Genomic DNA, 22,955 nt, shown 5'->3' with positions numbered 1-22,955 from the left:
AAAAAAACATGTACAAGACCTATATACTGAAAACTATAAACTCTGCTGAAAAATTAAAGACCTAAATAAATGGTGAGATATAAAATGTTCATGTACTGGAAGATTCAATATTGCTATGATGTTAATTTTTCCATGTTGATCTAAAGGTTCAATATGATACCAATCAGAATCCCACTGGGCTTTTTCATTGAAACTGACATACCGATTCTACATTTATGTGAAAATATGAAGGGCCTAGAATAACCAAAATAATTTGTAAATAAAAGGGAAAAAACCAAGTTGAATTTACGCTACCTGATTTCAAGACTTAATATACAGACATAGTGGTATAGACATTGTGATATTGGTATAAGTATAGATATGATTTTACTCATATGTGAACTTTAAGAAACAAAACAAAAAAAGAGAAACAGGAGCACCTGGGTGGCTCAGCCAGTTAAGCATCTGCCTTTGGGTCAGGTCATGATCTCAGGGTCCTGGGATTAAGCCCCACATCACGCTCCCTGCTCAGTGGGGAGTCTGCTTCTCTTCTCCCTCTACTCTCCCCTACTTGTGCTCTCTCATTCTCTCCCTCTCTCTTTCTCTCTCTCAAATAAATAAACTTAAAAAAAAAAAAAAAAAGAAAAAAACCGCAGACTCTTAAATATAGAAAACAAACTGGTGGTTGCCAGAAAGATGGGTGGGGGATGGATGAAATAGGTAAAGGGAATTAAGAGTCATCACTTATGATGAGCACTAAGTATGTATAGAATTGTTGAATCATTATACTGTACACCTGAAACTAGTAACACTGTAGGTTAGTTATACATATAACTAACATATGTTGTATGTTATTTATATATAAATATGTTATATATATGTTATATATATATATTTATTTAAGTATGTTATTTAAATATAAATAAAAAAAATTTTTAAAGAGAATCCAGAATAGACTTACACATACATGGTCAAATGATTTTCAACCAACATGCCAAAGTAATTAAATGTTCCAAATAAGTGGGAATAATTGGATATCATCATAGAAAAAAATTAACCTCAGTCCTAATGCCTCACACCATACATAAAAACTAGCTCAAAATGGCTCATAGGCCTAAATTTAAGCTAAAACTATAACACTTCTAGAAGAAGAAAACATAGGAGTTAGGCAAACCTTGGGTTAAGTAAAAAAAATCATAAAAGAGAAAAATGATAGGGGCGCCTGGGTGGCACAGCGGTTGAGGCGTCTGCCTTCGGCTCAGGGCGTGATCCTGGAGTTCCGGGATCGAGCCCCACATCGGGCTCCTCCGCTGTGGGCCTGCTTCTTCCTCTCCCACTCCCCCTGCTTGTGTTCCCTCTCTCACTGGCTGTCTCTATCTCTGTCAAATAAATAAATAAAATCTTTAAAAAAAAAAAAAAAAAAAAGAGAAAAATGATAAACTGAACTTCATCAAAATAGAACTTCTGCTCTTTGAACGATGCCACTAAGAAAACAGAAGGGAAAGCCACGGTGTAGGAGAAAATATTTGTAAAATACATAACTGATAATAAACTTATATCCATAATAAAGAACTCTTGTAACTCAATAAAAACATAATCAACCCATAAAAATGTTGCCATAAAAACTGGCAAACAATGTGAACAAACACTTCACTACAGATACACAGATGGCAAATAAATACATTATAAAACGTTCATTATTAGTCATTGGGGAAGTGCAAATTAAAGTCACAACTGAAGTACCACTATATACTCACTAGAATGGCTACAAGTAAAGAGACTGACAATACCAAGTGTTACCAAGGATGTGGAGTAACTACAATACTCATACATCGCTGGCAGAAGGCAAAATGGCAAAGCCACTTTGGAAAACAGGTCGACAGCGTCTAAAAATGTTCAACATACACTTAACATAAAAGCCCAGAAATAAATCTCATTCCTAGGATAGACCCAAAAGAAAAATAAATACATGTTCAAACCAAGATGTGTATACAAAAGTTCATAGCAGCTTGATTCGTAATAGCTCAAAGCTGGAGACAACCTAAATGTTCCTAAACTAGTGAACAGAAAAACAAGTAACAGTATATACATGTAGCAGAGTACTACTCAGCGATTAAAAAAAAATACTGATACATTCAACACATGACTCTCAAAGGCATTATGCTAAATTAAAGAAGCCAGAAACAGAAGAGCATGTGCAATATGATCCATTTACATAGAAAATGGTACAACTATAGGGACAGAAAGTGGTTACATTGTTGCCAGGGCAGAGGAAGGAATGGATTCCCTCCAAAGGGGAAGAGAACTTTATGAAAGGATGGAAACGTCCTAGAACGTGATTGCGGTATAATTATACCACTTTATACATTTCTTAAAACTTATCCAACCAGATAGTTAAAACTGGTAAATTTTATTATATATATATTATATTAAAAAAAATTTTAAGATCTCTTTTCTGGGCTGACAGCTAACCAAGAAATGACAAGACACTGTTTACCTTCCCAGTCCTCCATGTAAGGGGCCTCCTCAGCTTCTTTCTCTGGAGTGGGTCTGTCAGTGAATTTTCCTTCTTTCATGACCCTGGTGATTTCTCGGAGCTGATGCAGCAACCGTTTTTCTTGGTCAGAAGTCATAGTCTGTGCTCTGTTTAGAGATAACAGACAACCCAGCCATTTAATGATAAATGAATTCCTGGGCAATGAACAGAGACATCACTACGATCTGTCTGGATCCCAGAATAGGAAGTCCAACAGCAGCAGGTAAGTATTCTAGAAATTGATCCTGGAAATGCACAGCTGATAACTAGATATGTTATGGGAAAACAAAGGCTCAGAACGATCAAGTGATTGCCCAAGGTCCCACAATGAATTAAGGTCAATACTGGAGCCAGACCCCAGATGTTTCAGCTTTCAGTTCAGTGTTCTTTCAGTAGACCTCACTGCCCTGATTCTCTAATCTCCAAGAAATTGCACAGTTACTCTTACTGCCCATTTACTATAAGCCACTTTTCTCTGAAGCAAGGTCATTAAAAGAAAATGTGCTGAGTCATTAGACTCTAGTGGAAAAATATCTTACTAGCCCAACCCTGGAATCACTAGGCTGCATCTACTTGTGTGGAAATAAAGATACAGCCGAACATTTCAGAGCTGGGTCATTCTGGCAAATCAGTCATCTAGACCAGAGAAACTGAGGCCAGAGAGGGGAAATTCTACATTCATTCCATTTGCTAGTTAATGTCAGCACCTGAACTACAACTAAAGTCTCCTGACTTCTGATTGCATTCTATGCAATTCTTACAGCACAATGCTCAAGTTCCAGTTTAGAAAACCTGGGTCTGAGTCCCAATTTAGCTGGATAACTCTGGGTAAATGTGAACAAAAGTAAGATGAGGCTTAAGATTAATGGCAGGCTGATTTTCTTCGAGACGGAAGCACTGCATCACCCTCAGAGGCCGACAAAGTTCTACTCAAAAGACTGAACTGGTTTGGGACCGGTTTTCTCTAGGGGCAGGATTTAACAGAGACCACTTATTCTCCTCCTAAAAATCCAAAACATTCGAAGGCAACGTAAATTCAAGAAGGAAAAATGACCTTTAATACTAGCTCATGGAGGTGCCATCAATTTTTCCTAATCAGCCAGTCTTTTTTATGCTTAGCGTTGCAAACCTTAGCCTTAATGACTAACAGGGGAAAAAAGTGTCCCCCCTCCAATGTTAACATGGTAAGTGCATAAAACGAAAGGTGCGACATTCCCACAGACCTCAGTGGGGAGAAAAAAAAAAAGCACCATGAGTTCCCCTTCTTCCACACCAAATGGTCTCAAAGCCACGAACTGAAGACGCCTGTCTGTCCCACATTCAGCTAAAATCTTACACGTAGTGGGCCTCTTACAGCTCTAGTCTTCCTATCCCTACGGGGACCCCGACTCTCATCTGCTCTGTAGAACCCCTAATTCTTACGACTGTAACAACCCACTTTGTGGGGGGGTTCTGGCTCAGGGCACCCCTAGCTAAAAAAGCCTATTTGCTAGAAACAAAATATAGAAAGAACTTATAAAACTCACCCCCCAAAAAGCGACCCAGTCAAAAAATGGACAGAAGACACGAATGGACATTTTTCTGAAGACGACGTACAGATGGCCAAGAACACATGAAACGATGCTCCAACATCCCTCATTACCAGGGAAGTGCAAATCAAAACCACGGTGGATATGGCCTCACACCTGCCAGGATAACTAAAATCAACAACTCAGGAAACAACAGGTGTTGGTGAGGATGCAGAGAAAGGGAAACCCTCTTACACTGCTGGTGGGAATGCAAACTGGTACAGCCACTCTGGAAAACGGTATGGAGGTTCCTCAAAAAGTTAAAAATAGAGCTACCCTATGACCCAGCAATAGCACTACTGGGTATTTACCCAAAGGATACAAAAATACCGATTCAAAGGGGTACATGCACCCCAATGTCTATGGCAGCATTAACAATAGCCAAACTATGGAAAGAGCCCAAATGTCCATCAACTGATGAATGGATAAAAGACGTGCTACACATATACAATGGAACATAACTCAGCCATAAAAAGAGTGAAATCTTGCATTTATCGTGCCATGGACGGAGCTAGACAGTACTATGCGAAGCGAAAAGGCAGAGAAAGACAAATACCATATGATTTCATTCATATGTGGAATTTAAGAAACAAAACAGATGAACATAGGAGGAAAAAAGAGGCAAACCAAGAAACAGACTCTTAACTACGGAGAACAAACTGAGGGTTACTGGAAGGGAGATGGGTAGGGGGGTGGGTTAAATGGATGATGGGGATTAAGGAGGGCACTTGCCGTGATGAGCACTGGGTGTTGCGAGTGATAAATCACCAAATCCTACACCTGAAACAAATATTACACCGTATGTTAACTAACTGGAATTTAAATAAAAACTTGGAAGGAAAAGAAAAGAGACTGTGCTCATCACAAAGCTCTGGCCCTTGGGCTGCACGTGCTACTTCTCTGGACTGTACTCCGTGCGCTTTGATTTTTACTGAATGAAACAGTCTTGACTCTGTTTCCTAACTCAGGGAAAACCAGAACCCCTAATTTTAAAAGGGAGAGCTTGGCTAGGAGCAGAAACAGGTGAAGCTTTCTCAGAGAATTCTAAAGCATCCTCTTTCACCTCTGAACATGCACATTCTTACTGTCCATGTCATGCATTAGGCAATTAATCATGGTCTGCCTTGCGGCTTCTGAATTTATGTAATGAGGTTTTCAGAGAGTCCTCATTCTCTCAGCTTGGTTTTATAGTCCTGGAGGGCACTGATAAATTCAGACAGTATAGGCACAGAGCCCTGAACCTTGCGAGCGCTCAGTAAGTATGTGTTAGTTTAACTGGTCCCCGTTTCCTTACCACCTGTGTTCTCCCACCTCCCTGAAATCTGGCTTCTACTCCATCCTTACACCAAAACTTGTGAAAATCGTCAGTAATACTTTACTCTCAAGTCCAAGAATCTTTTTTTTACATTTCATTCTTCTTGACTTCTCTGTACTGTGGGCCATCCTCTCCTCGAGATGTTCTCTTCCCTTGGCTATTGAGACCTCTGTATTCCTCCCACTTTAACCATTCCTTGGATCTCTGATCCTGGCTCACTACCCGCCCCCCCCCCCCCAATCCTCCTCCTAAACACATGGTTTTCCTGAAGGCTCAATCCTTGGGCTCTCACTTGTCCATTCTTATAGTCATGCCCTCAGGAAGCAGACCCAGTATCACAAATTAAACCACTGCTTCTACACAGATGATACCCACACTCTACCTCTAATCCTGACTTACCACATGAAAACCAGTCTCACAACTCCAGTGATCGAGGCAGAAACTTACAGGCCTTGCTATTAATGAGGTTAACCTTAAATTCACTCTTCAAAGCCAGGCCTAGTTGGCCCAGGACGAGGAACCGCTGCATGAGCAGCCAGCTTTGCAGAGGCTGGGTATGGCAGATTCCAAGATGCTAGAAAAACAGAAGGTCAAGTTGGAAGACCAGACTTTCGAATGTTATAAACCCAGAGGTATCATCAAGTTCTGAATCCAAAGTAAGGCACAGAGAGAATGAAACAGTTTCTTACGACACCATTCGTGATTAGGACAGAACTCAGACCAGGAAGACTGCAAGCTACTGCACAGTAGGACGTGCCTCAGGAATGGGATCTCCTCTCTCCCCATGGCCCTTGCTTACCTCCAGCCAAATGACTTCCAAACTCGTGTCCTTGTCCTGACCTCAATACCCAAATTTCCTATTGTTGGTGTTTATCATACACAGATGTTCCCATGGCACCTCAACCATATTCAAAGCTGAACTCATGATCCCTATACCAAAGCCTTATCTTCTTTCTCCTTTTGTGTTTTCATCTTGGTTGACATCATAATCTTCCTTGTCATCTGGGCCACAATCTCCAACTCAGCTTTATCTCTTTCTTCTCTTTCATTGCTATTACCTAGTTTTCCTTTTGGGGAACCAACCCCTCTTTTGCTCATAGTGTTTCTGTGTTTTCTCTTTCAAGGGTGGCCATGTGGCCCAAAGCCAAACATCACACTCCATCCCTGGAGTGTGAAAGGATCCATGTTGGACCAATTGTACTTCCTCCTAAAACTGGGTGTTGAATGCAATAAGCCAGATCTGAAAACTTTTCATGTTAATTCATTCTGACAGCAGTCCTTGAAGAACCTGTCCATTTGTTTCTGTCCTCTAACTCCCCAGAGATGCTCTGGTCCCCCCTCTTTCTGAAACCTGGATCTTCAGCTATTCCTTTGATATGGTGAGCACCCCACTTTTCCAATAAATTCTGTCACCTTCTCCAAATTTTTGCTAGCCAGTGTTGGCTGTTTGCTACCAAGGAATCCTGAAAACAGCCTGTGATTTTTTTTTGAACTTTTTATTCATTCATTTATTTAAGTAATCTCTACACCTAACATGGGGCTCAAACTCACAACCCTGAGATCAAGAGTCACATGCTCTTCTGACTGAGCCACCCAGGTGCCTCCAGCCTGCAATTTTTTTTTAAAAGATTTTATTTGAGAGAGAGTGAGTGAGTGAGAGCATAAGTGGGTGGGAAGGGCAGAGGAAGAGGGAGAAGCAGACCCCCTGCTGAGCGGGGGACCTGATGTGGGACTCAATCCTAGGACCCTGGGATCATGACTTGAGCTGACGGCAGACACTTAACCGACTGAGCCACCCAGGCACCCAACAGCCTGCATTTTTTTTTTCTCCCTTCTGTCAAGTCCCCTTGATTTGGCCTCTCATTTCCACTCTCACTGACCTATTCATTACCTTTGCTGGAACTTTTTACTATAACCTTCTAGCATATAGCTACTCTACCTATTGCTAGAAGAATACACAATGGAGAAAAGACCGTCTTCTCAATAAATGGTATTGGGAAAACTGGACAGCTCCATGCAAAAGAATACAACTGGACCACTTTCTTACATCATACACAAAAATAAACTCAAAATGGATTAAAGACCTAAATGTGAGACCTGAAACCATTCTTCTAGATATGTCTCCTCCGGCAAGGAAAACAAAAGTAAAAATAAATTACTGGGACTACACTGAAGTAAAGAGCTTTAGTACAGTGAAGGAAATCATCAACAAAATGAAAAGGCAACCTACTGAACGGGAGAAGATATATTTACAAACAATACTTCTGCTAAGGGGTTAATATCCAAAATACATAAAGAACTTTTACAACTCAACACCAAACTGCCTCCCCAACAAATAATCCAGTTAAAAATAGGCAGAGGACCAGACAGATATTTTTCCAAAGAAGACATACATACGGCTCACAGATGCATGAAAAGGTGCTCAACATCGCCAATCGTCGGGGATACAAACCAAAACCATAATAAGACATCCCTCACATCTGTCAGAATGGCTAGAATCAAAAAGATAAGAAATAATAAGTGTTGGCAGGGATATAGAGAAAAAGGAACCCTTGTACACTGTTGGTGGAAATGTAAATTGTTGCAGCCACTGTGGAAAACGGTACGGAGGATCCTCAAAAAATTAAAAACAGAAATACTATATGATCCAGTAATTCTACCACTGGGCATTACCCAAAGAAAACAGCAACACTAATTCAGAAAGTATGCACCCTGTGTTTACTGCAGCATTATTTACAATAGCCAAGACATGGAAGCAACCCAAGTGTCCATCGATGGGATGAATGGATAAAGATGATGTGTTGTGTGTTGTGTGTGTGTGTGTACACACACACACACACACACACACACACACACACACACACAAATGGAACGCTATTACCAAGCCAAGAATGAGATCTTGCCATTCACAACATGGATGGACCTAGAGGGTATTATGCTAAGTGAAATAAGTCAGACGGAGAAAGACAAATACCAAAATACCTTATCACTTACATGTGGAAACAAAAACAAACAAAAAACAAAACAGAACAAAAAAACACAGAAACAGACTCAGATACAGAGAACTGGTGGTTGCTGGTGGGAGGGAGGGGCAGAAATGGGTGAAGTAGGTAAAGGACATTATTAAGAGGTACAAACTTTGAGCTATAAAATAAATAAGATGAAAAGTACCACAGAGAATATAGTGAATACTATTGTAATAATGTATGGTGACAGATGGTAACTACACTTATTGTGGTAAGCACTATGTGTCCTGAAACTAACAGAACACTGTATGTCAACTACATTTCAAAAAAAAAAAAAAAAGCATTCACTCACTCACTCATTGTCTCATTCTTCCATTTCAACTAACACTTTTTTAGAGCCTACTGTTGGCCTATGCTAGGCTCTGGGAATAATACAGATAATCCCTGCCCTGGCAGAGCTTAGAGTCTTTTGCAGGGAGACAGACTTATTAATTAGGAAGAAATGACAAGACAGAATGATTGAAGAGATCTAGGGGGTGAAGGACAAGGTAATCAAGGATAATATTGGATCTCTGCTTTGGCCGATTCAGTAGATGCCGGCGCCATTTGCGGAGGTGGAGAATGTCAAAGGTGGAGTAGAGTCAGCTGGACTCTACAGGCTCTCAAGGAGTCCACACCTTAGCATCTTACAAGGAGTAAACATTCGGAGCTAGGACCTGTGGCCCCAGAAACAACGAGATGGCAGAACTCCAGCTGCAGGCTGGGGACGACTCTGCCTTACAGAGAAGTAGCTGTCGCACAAAGCAGAAAGTAGTCAGGGTCACAGAACCGCATCGCTGGCTTGGGCAGTGCGCAGACGGCATGTACCGGCGGGAAGCTGGAGCTGTGTGATTTGAGCTAAGGGAGTGAACAGCAGCAATAGTGAGAAAATATCTTCCTCTGGCTTCTTACTCCAAGGCCCAGTGGTTAAGGCTCCCAGCTGGGAGGCCCTGCCCACAGGTTTTCATCTATGGTTTTCATGACTCTTAGGTGTGGCATGGGTCTTCAAATGGACCAGAGCCAGGGTATAGACACTTTTTGGGGGACAAGGGTCCATAAAAGGCTGATAGTTCCCCACCCAGACTATGAGTAGTACAGGGTAAGGGCAGAAAAGATTAGAGAAGTACAGCTGCACAGATTGGTTTAGTCACACTCCTACAAATACTCCTATGTTAGATAATGTATATAAAGCCCTTCACTCAGAGCTTGGCCCAACAAACATCAAATGTTATTACACACTTACAGAGGTATACTCATGCATGAGGACGTACACATTCCTCTACCACTCTGGCGAACCGTCTGCATAGTCACTCTGCTTTCTGGACCAAAAGTAAGGCTTCTGGGAGCAGACAGGCAAGGTTCAGCCTCATCTGTGTCACTCCAGCAGCAGTGCAGACATTGTAGAAAAAGCCAAGACAAGGAGCTGCAATCTGAGGCGCTCACTCTTGCCTTCTCTAGCCAAAGATGCCCAAGGCTGGAGCCAAGGAGCTGAGAGAAGGAGACGGGCACTGGCACCACCAAGACGGCAAACAGAAGAGGTCCCGGTGGCGCAGCAGTTTTCTGGGGGCAAAGACCCCACGGTGAGCCCACAGGAGGGACCTTTCAGCATGTGGGATTTTGCCGCTCACCTCCCAGCTCTTCCTCCATCCTTGTCGGAAGGCCTAGCGGAGACTGAATCCCTCTTTGTTCTCAATGTCACATTCTGGCTTTTCCACCCTGGCCTCCCACATCCATATTTTCTTCCTTTTTGCCCACTTGCATCAGCCTCCTGAAGCCACCTTTTCAGATCCTCAGCCTTGTAGAAGGAGGGCTGCCTCCCCCATGGAGCATCCTAAAGGGCCCGTGTGACTCCTGACACCCACTTCACAGGTCTAATCCTATTCTGGCATAGTCAACACAAAATATAAATGCCTGATCTGATCATACCTGCCGTCTTCTTTTTGTCTCAAGCAGATTTAAAAAGGCATAATTTTAAGTAAAACCAGGTTATTAGACAGCTATGAAATCATCTTCATTAGAACCTGGTTATTTCACCCTGCAGAACTGCTCAGACACTTCTCGCAATAATGTGCACAACACTGAACAAAGACTCATGAAAGCTGAGACTCTTGAAAGCATATGGTATGAAAACGGAAATGCTTAATGAGAAATATATAAATGACAAATAAGTTGACAATTACATAAAATGAAAGTAAGTGGTCCAGAAATCAAAGAAAAACAAAATTCTGAATTGATTTTCTAAATGGGCAATAGTCTGAGTCCTGTTATGTGAAAACCTACCTCTCACCATTAGGTCCCACTCTGTTGATTAATTTTTCCATGGCTTCCTCTGTCTCCTTCAGTTTTTCTTGCAGTTGAACAAGCTCAAAATTGGCTGAAAAACAAGCATCAAATCTAAGAACCATCATACACAACTCCAAAAGCTCTTTTCCGAAACTGTCTGTGACACCCTACAAAAATGCCAGCAGGTTCAGAGATTCAGAGAAGAGTCCGCGCGTCTCTCTAGCTAATCCAATCAGGACACAAAGGGTACCAAGGTGTGGGCACTGAGATCTAAAGGATACATGTTTAGGGAGTAATGAACAAATCACTCCTCTTACACACAGAAATACAGCAGGACCAGCTAAAGAAAATACCTAGCTAAAAAAAAAAAAAAAAAAAAACCCAAAACCAAAAACCCTCAACACGGTAACCCAGGAAGAAATCAAGAAGATAAATCTATCCTTTCTAATCCAAATGATACTTGAGGGTAAAAGTCCCAAACCTGCAAGGTACTTTAGAAAAGGACTTAAGACCCTGAAATGAGTAGTATTTCACCTGCACCCGAAGTCTGAAAACATACTGGAAGATCATGGTTTCAATGCTGTGGTTCCTCAATAGGGGAAGTCTTGAACTAGGGCTGAAGCCTCCCAGCCAAGGTTTCCTACCCTCGTCATTTGGCATGAAGTGGTGTAACCCTGGCCCCCAGTATTCTCAACAAGGTCAACAGAGATCACATTGACCTACTGACATTAACACTAAGACCCTAGAGGTAGAGCAGAAAAAATAAGTCGATTAGTAAACTAAATGAACTTTAAGGAACAGGAAAACAAAATGCTGTTCATTATACAGATAATCCAGGTTTTCTGTTTCATACACGAGTACCCTTCTACCCAGATATATTCAGAAGGCCACTGTAAAATATAATATTTCAAAGGCCTTTTAATACTTCTAAACCAAATTCTTACGCATGCAGTTAACATCTGCAAAGTGTCTAGAGGACTGTGCCACATAAATGCTTAGGTTATTTTTATTTTCTGCATGATACAAAATTGAAGGATAAGACGCAGATATAACTGCTACATTATAAAACAGCTCTTCTTAGGGATTTGTTTTATTTACTTCTGTTTTCAATGCATAATGTGACTGGATACAGAATTTGCTATTCTTAGAGTCCAAAAAAAATTTTTTTTTAATTTTACCAATTCATTTACCATAACTGTTGGTTAGACATTATCTCAATTAAGAACACAAGAGCTTTCTTAAAGGATTTCTTGAATATTTAGGATTTCTGAATAGGATGCAGACTGTGATCGGGTATCTACTTCCACAGAGAATCTGAAGAAAATCCAAAGAGCAGTTATGGCCGAGGGCAGAGGCTCCGCCGGCTCATTCTGCTGCGGCCTTTCTTTTAAACACTTCTGAGGAGGCTTCATTATCCACAGGATAAAGCAGTTTGGCCTCCAAGGCCTTCAACGACATGGCTTAACCCACCTACTCCTCAAGGCCTTCTTTCCCACAGCCGTCCTTGGTCAGGCTGTGTCTTCAAGCCATCCTGTCTATCGGGCAGGACCTGGTTCCATGTCATTTCCCATAAGGCTTCCGCCAAGTCCCCGTCTAGACAGTAAACTCTGCACAAGTTATTTTTCATCCCAGACTATGAATTCTTAGGGGGAAGAGCCATGCCATATACATTTCATTTCCCCAGAGAGCACAGAATATTCTACTTGGTCAGTAAATACCTGATGACCATGTTTCATGAGCCAGAAGGGTTAGACCCTGTCCCTAGATCTAATAACTGATTTTGGCAAGGAACGGATCTCTCTTCCTTAGTTTTCCTCTCTGTGAAATAAAGGTATCTGCTACAAATATTCTAAAGTCTGGAAATGAGAAGTACCCCACTCCAAATATGAAATATTAATTTGCAAATATATAAAAAAAGTAAGTGGACAGTTTTGTACTTTTTGTAACTCTTTCTCTTAAAAGCCCAACATCAATTTGGAAACTTGAGAATTCCCAGAGCTTAGGTAAAAATGGCATCAGATTAATTTGGGGCCATTTTTGAGAAATGCTTTTTAAGACACACAGACCGTCCCTCTGTGTTATGGCGGTCTGACTCAAAAAAACTTGTGCACGTACTGAGAAGGGGCACTTACTAATTTTCCGGTGGCTGTTTCCAGCTGTGGCAGTAGAGCACTTCCGATCCTCTGCAGGAGTTTTCCCCTTTGAAAGCTGAGAATTGAAGGGGGTACAGCACATCAACAGCAGCTCAGAACCTCAAAGTCATGGAACCCCTCATATTAAATGAAAAAAGAAAAAAAGGTTGGGAGACAAAAATAAAGTCAGAAATCAAATCAAGTATCAGAAAAACATTTAAAAAAAAAAAAAAAAAGAGGAGAGAAAGAACCAATAGAAGGTTCCAAAGAGGGGCACCTTCTGCTCAGGTCATGATCTCAAGGTCCTGGGATGGAGTCCCGTATGGGTTCCCTGCTCAGCGGGGAGTCTCCAGAATTCTCCCTCGCCCTCCGCTTGTGCTCTCTCCTCTTTTTCAAATAAATAAAATCTTAAAAAAAAAAAAAAAAAGAAGAAGAAGAAGAAGAAGGTTCCCAAGAGGTGAAAAACCATCAAGGCTCAAGGATAGGAAAAAAAAAAAAAAAAAAAAAGGGAGGGATCAATCAATCAATCTCTTTCCAGGTCATCTGCCTTGCCCACACTCACCTAAAAGGGGCTGCGCAGCCGCCAGGGCGTTCTTACAGAGGCACCTCAGGCCCCCTGCAGAGTTCCTGGGCAAGGACTTGCCTCTTACCCTGGTTAGAAGGGCACAGTGAATATTTAAGATTTCCAGGAAGGACCAGAACGTGACTTCTGCTCCACTTCACGGTGTCTAGGCCCACAGCTTGCTGAAGCTTGCCTACAGGTGGAACTTAACTGGGAGCCCGCTTGTAAAGGACCCAAAGCATGTCTCCCCAGAGCTGGGAGACATCAGGCTTAATTTCCGGATTGGCAGTTTTGTTTCAGAATTACTGCAGTGGATGTTAAAAACAGCACCTCACACTACTGGAGAGGGAAAGGAGGACAAAGTGGTGTTGGTATGGCCATTATTTGGCCTCACAGTAGCTACTCGGAAATCAGGGTGCCAATCCTAATAATACAGTTCTCCTTAAAATACCTTTATGCCTTTTCAGCTTGCAAAGACATCCAGTCAAAAAAACAAAAACAAGCTGGGGTGGGAGGGTGCTTTCTTTGACTTTTATTGCTCACTGCATTAGCGACTAGAAGACCCAGGCTCAAATCCTGATTCTGCGTTTCTAGTTGGGAATTCTAGGGCAAACCTTTTAAGCTCTAAGCTAAGATCTTCTCTTCTATAAAACCAAGATAACAGTTATCCTAAGTATCTCATAAAGAGGAAGCAAGGTTTAAAGAGGACTTGAATAAAGGCTATGAACTGTAAAGAATTTTAATGCCAAAAATGATTAGTATGACACTAGATTTTTTTGATGTAATATGATCAAGATGATTCCACTTACCTTAAATAGAATATACAGTATATACAAAAAAATCCCAAAACCATAGATTGGAATGATCTGTGCCATCAGGCCTCTTCCACCACCTCCTCCTCCAGCGCCTCCACCCGATCCTTTGGCCTTTGCAAATGCCTCTGCGAGGTGAGACCTCTGGAAGCGAGCCCCGGGGGTCTGGCCATCTGAGGGCGGCTGGTGATGATGCATCATGGGTGGAAATCGGCCCAACTTTCCTGAGAAAATAATCAGTATTTATTTCTTCTACTATTTTAAATATAGCTCTTATGAACACATCTCATGCACTGAGGCATAAATAACAGAAGCCAACTGAAACAAGTTAATCAGGAACCTGATTATAAGGATACAGAGGTATCACACAGCTAATACATATGATGTGGTAATCTCTAGCTCTTCACCAAATCCATTTTCTCTTCCCTTTTAGGTCCACAGCTTGGTAACATTTTTCAGCTTCCTATGCAGTTAAATGTAGCCGTGCAATGGAGTCCCAGCCAGAGGAATGGGAGTGATATGCGCTGATTCAAGGGCTGGCCCATAAAACTTCCCGTGTATTAAACTCCACATTCATTTCCCATCTGCAGGCTTCATGCTGACCTAGGGAGACCTCTGAAGTCATGGCAGAGCCTCCATCAGTCTAGGTTCCTGAATAACTGTGTGGCGCAGAGCCTCCCAATGCCGCCACCCCACCAACTTAGAACCATCCGGACCTGTTTCTGTGAGAAACAAACTTCTATTGTGTTAGGGCCATTATACACTTTGGAGTCTGTTCCAGCAGTTAGCCACCCTTAACTACTACAGAAAAGGAAGTACAATCTGGTCCCAGAAGAGAGAAGAACCAGAAACCGGAAAGCCATCAGGATCCGGGACAGCTACTCTCACAGCCTACTTTCGTCTCCCTCTCTATGGGGCCATAGGCTTTTTCCTGTGCTCCTCTGTGCAGATCTTCTTTATTCTCTCTTCTGGCAGACCATTTCTCTAGCTTCTTTGTGAACATGGAGGAAGATAGGCACCCCAAAATCCTTCAGTTTGCATGTCCTTCGAGAGGCCCGCAGAGACTAGTCACAGCTCCAAATTCCCTGGAGGAAGATTTTGATTACTCTGCTCGGGGCAGTATGCATTCCTCTCCGGTCAGCTACTGCTGGGCAGACGGGATTCACGTAGCACAAACAGGGCCACAGGGTCCTGTGAGTAGAAGCACAGGGCTCACAGAAGGAACATGCCCCAATTTTCTTGCATTTTTTCCCCTCCATCGGGGCAGTCAAACATTAACACCAACTGCCAAGCCTCCTGAGAGCCACAGGTGAGAAAGGAAAAGACCTCTCTTCAAAAGGTCATGTAAACAGGGTTGTAGGGAAAAAGCACTGGGAGCTAACACTACAAAGCAGAAAACATGAGACAGAAGACGACTTCATAAATCAGACTCCAAAAATACAAACTATATACAGAAATACTGTTAGATTTGACTTCAACAAAATTACAGATTTCTGTTCAATAAAGAATACAACGAACAGAGCTAAAATAGATGACAGACAAGGAAAAGCTCCTGCAACATCTAAAATAAGAGATTAATTGTCTAGAATAGATAAGGAATTTCTACAACTTGATATTAAAAAAAATCACAAGAAACCCAAAAGAAAAATGGTCAAAAGCTGTGGGTAGAGAACCTACAGAAAAAGGAGCTGAAATGATTAGCAAGTAAATGAAGAGGTGATCAAATTCAAAGTAAAAGCAATGAGTAAAATACAAATTAAAATGAGATAGCATCGTTCATACCAATCAGAAGAGCAAAAATTAGAATGGTAGATAATAGCAAAGGTTAGCAAAGATGTCGGGAAGAGGATAAACAGATACAGCTATTCTGCTAGGAGATCTTAGTGACATCAAGTATGTCTGCATCCTATGTGATCCAGTGATCCCACTCTGGTGGATAAATTTCAGAGAAATTCTCAAATAGGATGGTCTACGAGCAAAGTACAGACTTTATAGGTCTGTGTGAGAATGTCTGCTGTGACGAGAATGTAGCAGGGACCTTGAAGTAACTTTGATTTCGATAACTGGAGGAACGGAAAATCAAAATGGAGTGGACAAAATATGGAATTCTATGTAGCTTTTAGAGATCACACTTCAGATGTATTTACAGCAACATGAATACATCTTAAAAAGCATGGCACTGAGTAAAAAGCAAATACCATTATTAAAGCTGAAGACATCATGATTATACTACATATCTTTCAAGCAAATACATGGTACTATAGGGACATAAACAGAGTAGGTGCATATGAATGGGAAAGGGAATGGGCATGGGGACTGAAGATAAAGGGTTAAAAAGAACAAGACAGGAAACCTGCACTCACGGTGTTAATAAGGTGCTATAAACTGATAACTATCTTTAAGTCAACTGTGCTCCTCAGGTAAGAAAGAAAGCGGGCGGGCAGGCAGAGAGGTAAGACAGCTAGCCACTGCTAGGTTGGGAAGCCGCCTTCTACCTTGTAGCGCTCTCTCAGCCAACTCCACTCCAATAATCCTCCTTTTCCTCCCAATACTGACTTTGGAGGATGTGGAAATTATGGGAAGAAGTGCTTTTTAAGAGGACAGCAACAAAAGCAGAGCTTCAGACAGCAGAAGGAAACCAGGTCAACACTCCTTATTCTGGGTGCTGGTGACTATGTAGCTATTAAATTGTCAGGGATCTTCATATATAAACGTGAGTAATGGCTTTGAGGCTATAGTGCACCTTCAAAAAATGCCTAGCCAGCATCCAAGAAGCTAACCTTTCTCTTGAGAGAATCTGATATATCAGATGGCTAGTGTTCAATACACTAGATTTAATATTTGTAGTAATACATGTTGTTGAACTTCATTATACTGCACTGAGAACACGGTCTCCAAAACTTGGTATAAAACCAAAAAAAAAAAAATTAAAAATAAAAGTCAGGTAATGGCACAAAAATATTTTTTTGCGTTTCTTTTTTTTTTAATGTTTTTTTATTATATTATGTTAGTCTTAGTCACCATACAGTACATCCCCGGTTTCCGATGTAAATTTCGATGATTCATCAGTTGCGTATAACACCCAGTGCACCATGCAATACGTGCCCTCCTTACTACCCATCACCAGTCTATCCCATTCCCCCACCCCCCTCCCCTCTGAAGCCCTCGGTTTGTTTCTCAGAGTCCATAGTCTCTCATGCTTCATTCCCCCTTCTGATCTGCATTTCTAAAATTAAAAAATGGTGACAACACTAAACACTACACCTCTCTCCCCAGCACTTACAGTCTGTCAGCCAGGAAGGTTTACGGGACAGCTATTATGTTCAGGACTCTAGTCTATACGTAGGAGCGAGCCATAAATAAAATAGAAAGAACAGTTCCCACATTGAACAATGCTTTTAAAAAGTAGTATATTCAAAACAACAAAAAAGGACAGGGTACCACGGACCTTATTACTAGATAAATTAAATATGTAAGCATTAAAAGAATGCAAAGGAAAAAGGAAGAGGGTCAAACGGGATCAACTCATTGAAGGCAATGAGACAGAATAAAGAAGCAAAGGCATGCCAGGAGGAAAGAAGAACTCGGCAACAAGAAAGAGATGAGGACAAAGAAATAAGAATAAAGAAGTCTAACTCCCAAATTAGTTTGGCTCCATTTAGGGAAGTAACGAGAGTAAGGAGAGGGAAGTGGAGGTGGAGGGTTTAAATGCTGGTGAATAGATTTGATACTATGGGTCTAAGATCAGGAAAATGACTTAATGAGAAGGTTACCTGAAAGGGATCAAATCTATCATTTGAGTATAGGGCCCAACGCGGAGACAAACTAGGGTCTGAGAAATCAACAAGAAGGCAGTAATTAAGCTCTAAAATGTAAGGGCCTGAGGTGCTGGCTGTAGCTACAAGGAGGAAGCGACAGGTCCAAGGGCTCTTAGCACAGAATGATCAGCAGCCTTTACTACTGAGCAGAATGCAGAGCTAATGAGGGAAAGGTCAGAAACCTCCAACATCAGGAGTTCAATATACTAAGAAAAGGTAATGAAAAAACTGGGTGGGCTTATGACAAGGGGAAGATTGAGTACACATTTTTCACACACTAAGTTCCAGGTGTTGGTAGCACATTCAGAAGAAATTTTTATTAGACTATAGTTAGGCTTGAGAAGAAACTCTAAGCTACCTAAATGAGAAAGTTAATTAAAAAATAAAATGAGTGAACTATTCCCATATTAAAAGTGTTGGCGGAATAGGTGTACTTATGAGCAAAAAGAGGAAGAAAAGAAAATGAAGCTGTCAGAGATCAGAAGCAAACGAGTATTTTTTTTTTAATGATTTTTTATTATATTATGTTAGTCACCATACAGTACATCCCCGGTTTCCGATGTAAGGCTCGATGATTCATTAGTTGTGTATAACACCCAGTGCACCATGCAATACGTGCCCTCCTTACTACCCATCACCAGTCTATCCCATTCCCCCACCCCCCTCCCCTCTGAAGTCCTCAGTTTGTTTCTCATAGTCCATAGTCTCTCATGTTTCATTCCCCCTTCTGATTACCCCCCCTTTCTTTATCCCTTTCTTCCCCTACCGATCATCCTAGTTCTTATGTTCCATAGATGAGAGAAATCATATGATAGTTGTCTTTCTCTGCTTGACTTATTTCACTAAGCATTATCTCCTCCAGTGCCGTCCATGTTGTAGCAAATGTTGAGAACTCGTTCTTTCTGATTGCTGAGTAATATTCCATTGTATATATGGACCACAACTTCTTAATCCAGTCATCTGTTGCAGGGCATCTCGGCTCCTTCCACAATTTAGCTATTGTGGACATTGCTGCTATGAACATTGGGGTGCATATGGCCCTTCTCTTCACTACGTCTGTATCTTTGGGGTAAACACCCAGTAGTGCAATGGCTGGGTCATAGGGTAGCTCAATTTTTAACTTTTTAAGGGACCTCCACACGGTTTTCCAGAGTGGCTGTACCAACTTGCATTCCCACCAACAATGTAGGAGGGATCCCCTTTCTCCACATCCTCTCCAACAATTGTTGTTTCTTGCCTTGTCTATTTTTGCCATTCTAACTGGCGTAAGGTGGTATCTCAGTGTGGTTTTGATTTGAATTTCCTTGATGGCTAATGATTTTGAACATTTTTTCATGTGTCTGTTAGCCATTTGTATGTCTTCATTGGAAAAGTGTTCATATCTTCTGCCCATTTTTTGATTTGTTTATTTGTTTCTCGTGTATTGAGTTTGAGAAGTTCTTTGTAGATCTTGGATACCAGTCCTTTATCTGTAGTGTCATTTGCAAATATATTCTCCCATTCCGTGGGCTGCCTCTTAGAAGCAAACGAGTATTTAACCAAAAAAAAAAAAAAAAAAAAAGGCAGAATTGAAAGCAAATGTGAAGTTTTGAAGAAACTGATGAAAGACTAATGACAATCCCTATTTTTAGATACAATGTATTCTTGAGAAAAGGATGGCCATCCTATGAAATCTTGACTATCCACCTATTCAGACAATAACAGAAACCAATGTACTACGAATCATATAATCTTCAGAGTCAGAAGAAGGCTTAAAAATCATCCAGTCTTGGGGTGCCTGGTGGCTCAGTCGTTAAGCGTCTGCCTTCAGCTCAGGGCGTGATCCCGGTGTTCTGGGATCGAGCCAGCCCCACATCAGGCTCCTCTGCTAGGAGCCTGCTTCTTCCTCTCCCACTCCCCTGCCTGTGTTCCCTCTCTCGCTGGCTATCTCTCTCTCTCTCTCTCTCTCTGTCAAATAAATAAATAAACTCTTTAAAAAAATTTTATTTTAAAAATCATCCAGTCTTTCAACAAGTAGTATTGAGACAACTAGATATCCACCTGCAAAAGAAAAGTTGTACCCTTACCCACACTATTTTTAAAAATCAACTCAAAATTGATTAAAGACCTAAATGTAAGAAAATTATACAACTCTTAGAAGAAAGCACATAAATCTTTGTGACCTTGGATTAGGCAATGGTTTTAGATAGGACGCCAAAACCACAAACAAAAAAATAGGTAAACTGGACTTCAAATTTTAAAACTTTTGTGCCGCAAAGGATACCATCAAGAAAGTTAAGACAACACACTAAATGGGAGCAAATATTTGTAAATCATAGATTTGGTAAGGTTCTAGTATCCAAAATATATAAAGAACTCCTACCACTCAACTAAAAAAGGTTGAAGGCTCTTAACAGACATCTCTCCAAAGAAGATATACACATGGCCAATAAGCACATGAGAAGATGTTCGACACCACTAGTTATTAAGGAAATGCAAACTAAACCCACAATGAGATACACCATATTACACCAGCGCTAGGATGCCATAATAAAAAAGAAAAGATAATAAATTATTGGCAAGGATGTGGAGGAAATCGAACTCTCATACTCTGCTGATGGGAATGTACACAAGTGTAGCCACTTTGAAAAACAGCCTGGTGGTTCTTCAAAAGGGTAAACGAAGTTTCCATATGACCCAGCAATTCTACTCTTAGGTAGATAGTCAAGAATAGGCTCACACTTGGGGCGCCTGGGTAGCGCAGTCGTTAAAGCGTCTGCCTTCGGCTCAGGGCGTGATCCTGGCGATCCGGGATCGAGTCCCACATCAGGCTCTTCCGCTATGAGCCTGCTTCTTCCTCTCCCACTCCCCCTGCTGTGTTCCCTCTCTCGCTGGCTGTCTCTCTGTCACATAAATAAATAAAATCTTTAAAAAAAAAAAAAAAAAAGAATAGGCTCACACAAAAACTTGTATAAAACTGGTCATAGCAGCATTATTCGTAGTTACCAAAAGTCCATCGACTGACAATAAATGTGTAAGTACAGTGTGGTATACCCATGCAAAGGAATATTATTTGGTCATAAAAAAGAATGAAGTACTGATACATGCTCCAACATGGATGAACTTTGCAAACATTATGCTAAATTAAAAGAAAAAAAAGAAAGAAAAAGAAAAAAGAAAAAGTCAGTCATGCAAGACCATATGTTACGTGATTCCATGAATATGAAGTGTTCAGAACAGGCAAATCTGTGGAGACAGAAAGTACAAATCTGTGGTTGCTTAGGGCTGGGGGGGGCAGCAGAAAGGAGAGTGACTGCTAATGGGTATGGAGTTTTTTTTGTGTATGTAGGAGGGGTGATAAAAATGTTCTAAAATTGATTGTGGTGACAGTTGCACAACTCTGACTTACTAAAAACCACTGACTGTACACTTTAAGTAGATAAATTGCCTGGTATGTGAATTATATCTCAAAGTTTTTTTTAAAAAAAATCATCTAGTCTAACCACCTGAGTTCAATACCCTCACCTTCCTTAAGTGGAGGTCCTGACTTTGCTGAAGAAAATGAAACAGGAAATTCAGTATTGCCCCCACGAAGCTCATGCCGCCTCTCAACAGCTCTGTTAGAATAGTCTTCTTTATATTGAGTTAATATGGGCGGAAGAAAGGAAATAAAATGCAGGGTTTCAAACAGCAACACTGAATGTGATGCGGCAAGAAGGAGGGAAACGACTGATAAAGAGCTTGTACACTGGAATCAAAGAGGAGCTGAGGGGCGCCTGGGTGGCGCAGTCCTTAAGCATCTGCCTTTGGCTCAGGGCGTGATCCCAGGGTCCTGGGATCAAGCCCCATATCGGGCTTCTCCACTGGGGGCCTGCTTCTTCCTCTCCCACTCCCCCTGCTTGTGTTCCTGCTCTCGCTGGCTGTCTGTCAAATAAATAAATAAAATCTTTAGAAACAAACAAACGAAAAACAAAGAGGAGCTGAAAAGTGGAGGAAAACTATTTTCAAAGGTAAGAGAAGGAATTGGAGAGCTATGGAACAGATAGGCTAGGTGGTAAAAATAGGTTTTATATCATAGGAGAAACCTCAGCATTTTGTATTTGGTGTAATACTTCACGTAATTTACTAATGAACACAGTGTGCCAGACACAGAGATTCAAATGATAAATAAAACAGGGGCACCTGGGTGGTGCAGCCATTTAAGCGTCCGACTCTTGGTTTCGGCTTAGTCATGATCTCGGGGTTGTGGGATTGAGCCCTGCACCCTGCTCTGTGCTCAGCTCCGAGTCTGCTTGAGATTCTCTCTCCTTCTCCCTCTGCCCCTCCCACTCGTGTGCACACTCTCTCCCACTCTCCCTAAAATAGATAAATTTTTAAAAAAATAATACCACTGGGGCGCCTGGGTGGCACAACGGTTAAGCGTCTGCCTTCGGCTCAGGGCGTGATCCTGGCGTTATGGGATCAAGCCCCACATCAGGCTCTTCCGCTATGAGCCTGCTTCTTCCTCTCCCACTCCCCCTGCTTGTGTTCCCTCTCTCACTGGCTGTCTCTATCTCTATTGAATAAATAAATAAAATCTTTAAAAAAAATAAAAAAATAATACCACAGAGTCCCTATCTTTAAATTAAAGGGTTTAGAGATGAGCAATACAGTTCCAGCAACAAGGCAACTGTGCCTTACCATCAAATCCAATAGCTCTTCCCCTCAGGTCTCACTCTTATGACTTACCCACAACACAAGAAAGGGATTCTCACACACTACTCATTCAATAACTACGGAATGAATCTGAACACCTCCTTGTCAAACTCTCCTGCCTTCATCTCACTGGCACACCACTCTCCTGGGCTCTTTTCCAACGACTGGTCTTTCAACCTATTCCTTCTCAGTCTCAGTTCTTCTTTAATCCTCTCCCTGAGATCTTGGTCTCAACATGTTTTTTTCTTTATCCTTTCTTTATCCTTTTTCC

General features: G+C 41.4%; 1 protein-coding gene across 7 annotated transcripts in view; it reads right to left on the bottom strand.

Annotated features, from left to right (window-relative positions):
* The window catches only part of RIC3 (RIC3 acetylcholine receptor chaperone), a 48,147-nt gene that overhangs the window by 13,712 nt on the left and 11,480 nt on the right, over positions 1–22,955 (bottom strand). For 6 of the 7 annotated variants that reach the window (XR_015726911.1, XR_015726912.1, XR_015726913.1 and 3 more), the window contains exons 2-6: positions 14,190–14,416; positions 12,819–12,894; positions 10,684–10,777; positions 4,042–4,200; positions 2,477–2,622 (exon numbers count right to left, since the gene is read on the bottom strand). Coding sequence is in view for 3 of the 7 variants with exons in the window: in XM_087868059.1 (XP_087724185.1) it covers positions 2,477–2,622; positions 4,042–4,200; positions 10,684–10,777; positions 12,819–12,894; positions 14,190–14,416 (702 nt within the window). In the remaining 4 variants the exon portion in view is untranslated. The remainder of the gene's footprint in view (positions 1–2,476; positions 2,623–4,041; positions 4,201–10,683; positions 10,778–12,818; positions 12,895–14,189; positions 14,417–22,955) is intronic. The other variant, XM_045783011.2, reaches the window with a different exon arrangement.

This window comes from Ursus americanus, chromosome 16 (genome assembly GCF_024610735.1).
Source record: "Ursus americanus isolate L20-20 chromosome 16, mUrsAme1.1.p, whole genome shotgun sequence".
Lineage (NCBI taxonomy): Eukaryota > Metazoa > Chordata > Mammalia > Carnivora > Ursidae > Ursus > Ursus americanus.
Note: the sequence above shows the minus strand (reverse complement) of the source record. Positions and strands in the feature narration are given on the sequence as shown.